At 53.3% G+C, this 6,000-nt stretch overlaps 1 protein-coding gene across 3 annotated transcripts in view; it reads right to left on the bottom strand.

Moving 5' to 3' along the window:
- Positions 1–216: 216 nt before the first annotated feature.
- Positions 217–6,000, bottom strand: part of SMAD7 (SMAD family member 7) — a 30,028-nt gene continuing 24,244 nt past the window's right edge. For all 3 annotated transcript variants that reach the window (XM_070452583.1, XM_020901518.2, XM_020901519.2), the window contains one exon: positions 217–2,240. In XM_070452583.1, coding sequence (XP_070308684.1) covers positions 1,702–2,240 — 539 coding nt within the window. In that variant the 3' untranslated portion in view covers positions 217–1,701. The remainder of the gene's footprint in view (positions 2,241–6,000) is intronic.

Here is a 6,000-nt window from a genome sequence, read left to right as displayed (position 1 = left end):
TGAGGACACCCACCAGCTATACCCTAGGGTGACTGCCTAAGGATCTGAGGAAGACCGAGCAGTTTTGGATGTCTCTCCCTTCTCTGGTTCCCCCAACCAAGCTTCCTCCCCCACCAAACTCTGGGAGACCCCCAAGTGTCCTGGATTCTGATGGCTGCATCCTACCCTCCTCCCGTCAGAAGAAAAAGGAGCTGGAGGACAACATGGAATCAAGTATACATTTTAAAAATTGTTTAATGGAACATAAACTCCTTTAGAAAAACATTCAGCCAGGTGATAACACCCATAGAAAAAAACACCAATCTTGTGTTTATCTTTTTTAATTTGGCATTTGTTATTTGCATTTATATTAAAGCAAAGTGCATCTTTTCTTTATTTTGTTTATACACATTGCACAATACATAAATAATGATGCTTATAAAACGTCTTTATATTTACAAGTAATAATATATTTATATATAACATAAAATACATTTTTTCTTTAATAAATCTCAGGTTTTGTTTTTTTTCAGGAGTCCTTTCTCTCTCAAAGCACTACAATGCTAAATTTCCAATGAGAATGCTTCTCTTGTTCATTTAAACCTTTGTAGTTAGAAAAATAGCTTATGTTAAAGTCTAAACATGCTCATTGAGCTAAGAGCAGTGTCAACGTATCATACGAGTGTATGAGTTGTAGAAGAAATGAAAAGGGTTAGGTGTCAGCTCAGGATGGTACCTTGGGTTAAGATGGACCGAATCCTTCTTGGTGGGAAGGGGTGGGGGGTGGGGGGCTGCTCCCCTCGCTGGTCTAACAGCAGAGCTCAACACACAGGCTGCGGAGGGGAGGAAAGTGCTGAGCTGGCTTTGTGAGTCCAGGAAAAACCTGATGTAACCAGGGCAGGGGAGAGGCGGAGGGGCCTGAGAGGGCGCTTGGGTGAGCAATACTGTGACGGGGCTGCCCCGGCAGCCCTTGGGAAGCCCATCTCAGAGACGTCCAGGAGCAAATGGCCAAGACAGACAGCTATGACGATGGCAGCGGGGTGGCCAGAGGGGAGTGGGGCAGCACGGGGAAACGGGTTCTGGTCCAGCCTCTGGCGGGGTGACTTCGGAGAAGCCTGCGGACAGGCCAACGTCCGAGAAGGGGCGAGACGGGGTGGGGGCTTCCCCAGGCTCTGGGGACAGAGCCTTCTGCTGGGGCACCCGCTGCCCTACTGAGCGTGTCCAAAGGGCAAAGGAGACACAGACCTCTCAGCGGGAAACATGCGTAGGAAACACAGCACACCACTTCCCCTTGTCTACATACACACACACATGCACTCATGGGTGCGTGCGCGCGCGCGCGCGCGCGCGCGCACACACACACACACACACACACGACAAGGGCAGTGATGACCCCAAAGGTGGGGCCTGCTCCCCATTTACATGGTGTTTGGTGGTACTGATTTTTTGCTTCCCCTTTTTCGTATCGCAGTGTTCTGCCAACCATACCACTCTCCCCCTCCCCGCCCAAACCCCAACAATTCTTTTCATAAGCTATTTCTCAAAGAACAAAACAGAACATAAACAAGGACAACGAGAAGAAGGAGGGTGGGCGGTGGGGGTGGGGGGAGAATAATGACCAAAGAGTTTGCATGAAAAGCAAGCACTCAGGAGGGAAATATTAGCAGCAAAGTAGTTTGGACTGGGCCCACTCGGCTCCCGCTCTGTCCTCTCCCCACGTGGCTACCGGCTGTTGAAGATGACCTCCAGCCAGCACGGGCAGCTGCTGATGAACTGGCGAGTGTAGCACTGGCCCCAGCCCTTCACGAAGCTGATCTGCACGGTGAAGCCAGTCCACGGCTGCTGCATGAACTCATGGTCGTTGGGCCGCTGCAAGCTGTATGCCTTCTCGTAGTCAAAAGCCTTGATGGAGAAACCGGGGAACACTTTGTGTACCAACAGCGTCCTGGAGTCCGGATTGTCCAGTGTGGCCGACTTGATGAAGATGGGGTAACTGCTGCGGTTGTACACCCACACGCCGTCCACTTCCCGCGTGAGCTGGATGCCACAGCCGATTTTGCTCCGTACTTTCTGCACCAGCTGACTCTTGTTGTCCGAATTGAGCTGTCCGAGGCAAAAGCCATTCCCCTGAGGTAGATCATAGAAGATGTCCAGGGAGGGCTCCTGGACACAGTAGAGCCTCCCCACTCTCGTCTTCTCCTCCCAGTATGCCACCACGCACCAGTGTGACCGATCCCCAGGCTCCAGAAGAAGTTGGGAATCTGGAAGACAAAAGGCGCACATGGTCAGTGGTGATGGAGACTGGCCTTTTCCTCTTCCTCCCGAAACCAAAACATATACACACATACCCCCACAATTGGTCTGTTTCTTGGTGCAAGACAGAAGGAGGTATGAGGTGGCTGGCTGTTATGCAGGCTGGACACTCCTCCTACCGGGAGCCTGGAAAGCTTGACCCAGTGATGTAAAAGCCTTGTCTCTAAGCATGGGGCTCGGCTGGGGAGTCTCTTCCCTCCATTCCCCCCGACTCTATCAAGAACACAGGACATGTGCCCACCTGGCCAAAGGCAAAGCCCCATCCTTGCAGAGCTCAGAAGCCAAGATCACTCAGTAACTTGGCTGGCCCTGGTTTTAGGGCTAGAGAAGGTGTTACACATGGATGGTCCAGAATTTCAGTTCTTTTAAACGGGATGGAACCTTGAAGGCCAGTGGCTCCAGCCTCAAGTCATCCTCATGAGAAAACCTAGACTCAGAAAGCTTTTCTTCCCCTCAGGCTCCAGAGACGAAAGAGCCAGACCTGGACCCCAGGACCACCTGCTAGACAGTCTCTGAGCTTGTCACCCGGTTCCAGATCAGTGCTTTGGTCATAAGGGATCACTGTTCAGAAAAACCTTAATGGAGGTGGTTTGGGGTAAAAAAACAAAACTAAACTAAAAAAACCTGTCTTCTTAATAGAAAAGCAACTCTCGGCGTGCCCATCAGCAGCAGATCTGTATACAAAGGGTGGGTTCACGTCTCAATGCCAAATCACCGCATGCACCCTGGTATCAGAGCCCAGACAGAAGACAGCACGTCTACAGTGGGTTCGGCCACGCTTGCAGGCCCTTCTCTTTCCCCCTCCCCCTCTCCCCCCTCCCTCCCAGAAGCAACTCAACCCTGTGCCCTGCCCCCTCCCGTCGCCCTCCTCCCCTGGAGGCCCCACCCCTGCCTTCCTAGACCGTGCTTCTACCCACAGGCAGCAGGGGAGACTGGGGTGATTCTGGTAAGGTGATTTTTCCTGAACCGGCGCTGGGGGTGGGGGTGGGGGTCTTTAAAAGGGGGATCCAGGGAAGGGAAGGGGGGCCTCCAGCGGCTGGCATTCCAACTCCTCCTTCCTCCTTAAGCTGGAGCCGGCGGGGCAGGCCTCAGACTGGGAACCATAAATCTCCCCCAGCCCGGCCAGGCTGCAGGAACGCTGTGGTTTGTGGTGGCAGGGCGGAGACCGGAAGTCTTGTATTTGTTAACAAAAATGGGGAAAGGCCGGGCAGGCGGCCTCCTCCTCCTGCCCTCCCTGCAGTCCTTGCCTCTCACTTACTGGGGTGGGGGGCTTGGGACACCACGGCTGGGGGTGGTGTGAGACTTCTCTGGTTGGTTTGGGCCTCTTTGATTGTGGAACCCCTGGGTTTTAGTGCCTGGGAGATGCCGGGGTATCAGCACAGAGGCCAGGGCTGGAGCAGGGATGGGGCCCGGTGTCCTGCTGCCCCGGCAGGCTGGGTAACCAGCGCAGCGCAGTACACCAACTCCTTCCAACGTTCACAGGCATGTCAGGACCTGGGAACCAGTCAGCTCCATTAACTTTTTTTTTTTTTTTTTTTTAAAGCAGCAGCCTGCCTTGCATGCTGTCCCGTGAATAAGCCTGTACAAATGTGTTTGGTGACCCCCTGGGACAGCCTGAGCAGTGGTCCCCAAGACACCCCACCTGGCCTTCTCAAAGGCCTGCCCCACCAGCTACACAAAATGGGGAGACTAAGGGTCCAGCCTCCCCGCAACCCCCACCCCTAAAATCAACACCAGAAACCTGGCCTGTCCACCCCCACCCTCACAGGCCTTTCTGAACTACAAGCACGAGAGAGGCTGTGTGCCTGAATGTGAACGCGCTTCAGCTGTGTGTTTTGAGTGTGTGTTTGCGTGCACACACACGGGAACATATGGAAAAACAAGAGAGGGACAAGGGCTCAGAGCAGAAGGTGAGTCATCAGGCATTAACTTGTTTCTGCAAAGTATCCATCAACTGCTAATAAACTCGTGAGCGCTGGCAATCTTTGAACCCTCTTGCCGAGGGAGTTGGGCTCTGACGGCTGCTACACACCAAAGACCCAGAACAGCCACGTAAATAAAAACGCTCTGGCATCCAAGTTTGCTGGGGAGGATAAGGCACTCCTCTGCAAGGCAAGGGGCGCCTGCCCTCCCCTCCTGCTTGTCGGAGCGGAGAGAGTGTTTCAAACTGTAAAAAGTGCTATTATCCCAACTCGGGACAACAAACTGGCCTGGAAAGGAAGGAGTTGCTGGGAGGGAGGCAGGAGACCCTTGGCATGGTTCTCCCGAAGCCTGGCATCCTCTCTAGCAGAGGGCTTGCTGGGGGGCGGGAGGGAGGAGGAAGAGGTCAGGGCGCTGAAGATCAAGTGGCCCCTGTACCAGGCCCCCGGGGCCTGCTGGGCCTCAGCGGGGCAGGGGAAGCTGGGTCGGTGGGGGCTGGGGCCTGATGTCCGGACAGTAGAGGGGGGAGGGACAGAGGGAGGGCATTCTGGTGGGTTTCTCTTTCATCTGTGCAGCCTGCCAGTCCACCCAGCAATTTGCTTCCAGACATCCCCTGCAAAGAGTCTCTTTCTGTGGAGGTGAATGGTCCAGCCCAGATAAACGGCAGCATGCGGGTGTCCCTGGATGTGAACAAGGCCCCCTGAAAGCCCACTGAAAGTGCCCTAAGTGGGGGGTTGGAGGCCCCCACACAACCCTCCCTTGTCACCCTGCAGTCCCCAGCACCCTGATACCTCTTCTCCTTGCTGCTCCTGAACTATAGCTCTGAGCACGAAAACAAGCTCTCACGCAAACCCTTTGCCAGAGGGTACAAAGCACACGTCTTAGGGGCGCAGTGCAATGCCCCAAATTGCCACTTCGGATTCCCCTCCTTAGCCCTGGACTCCCGGCATCTGGGCTCATTTCTGGGAAGTCCTCAGCAGCATCTTCAGAGAAACACAGTTCCCTGAACCAGGCCCGCAGCCCACAAGCATCTCCCCACAAAGGTCTCTGCAGACGCTCAGCTCCTGGGGCCTCCCAGGTCTCGAGGTGAGGAGTCAGGAGGGCCGTGCACAGAAAAACAAGTCCCCCCACCTCGTTAGAAGGACCGAGGAAAGGTCTTCGTATCCTAGGGGCTGATACTTAACCTCCAAAGGCACAACTCAACGTCCCTTGTTAATTTCCCTCAGCTTTTATAACCTTTTCCGGTATTTTTCAACAACTTCTCCCTCCTCAGAAAACTGTACAGGGGCTTGTCTTAAAACCGTATTTGTGCATTTTAAAGCATCCAAAAGAAAAGCTGTGTTGTAAAAAGCGAACTAATCAGAAGCCTGCTCACAATTTTTTCTTTTTATTACAGTGCAGGGAATTTCTGGAGCAACCCCAGAAAAGTGCTGAATCGGCCTAAAATTCCTTTAAGGTTGTCCCCACCCCCCTTCCCAATTTCCCTTTAAGCATAAAAATCTACCCTTTAAGAGGAAAAGGGGGGAGGCGGTGTGGAGAAGGGGAAGGACTTTGCCTCCTGTTTGCACTTGCATTAGGGAAGACCACTTAACAAGGAGCTCCCTGCCTCGCACAAAGAGTTATTTAATTACCCTGGTCATGAATGAACAGACCAGACCCTTCTAGAAGACCAGAGGCTCATGAATGAATCTCATGCCTGGAATGGCAATGGCACAGGGTGACCAGACCTCAAGGCCACACGGTAGGTAAGAAAGGAATTTTTTATTTGAAGATGTGAGGAGATGATGA

The sequence above is a fragment of the Odocoileus virginianus genome, chromosome 22 (assembly GCF_023699985.2).
Source record: "Odocoileus virginianus isolate 20LAN1187 ecotype Illinois chromosome 22, Ovbor_1.2, whole genome shotgun sequence".
Classification (NCBI taxonomy): Eukaryota; Metazoa; Chordata; class Mammalia; order Artiodactyla; family Cervidae; genus Odocoileus; species Odocoileus virginianus.
This window is presented reverse-complemented; position numbering and strand designations above follow the sequence as displayed.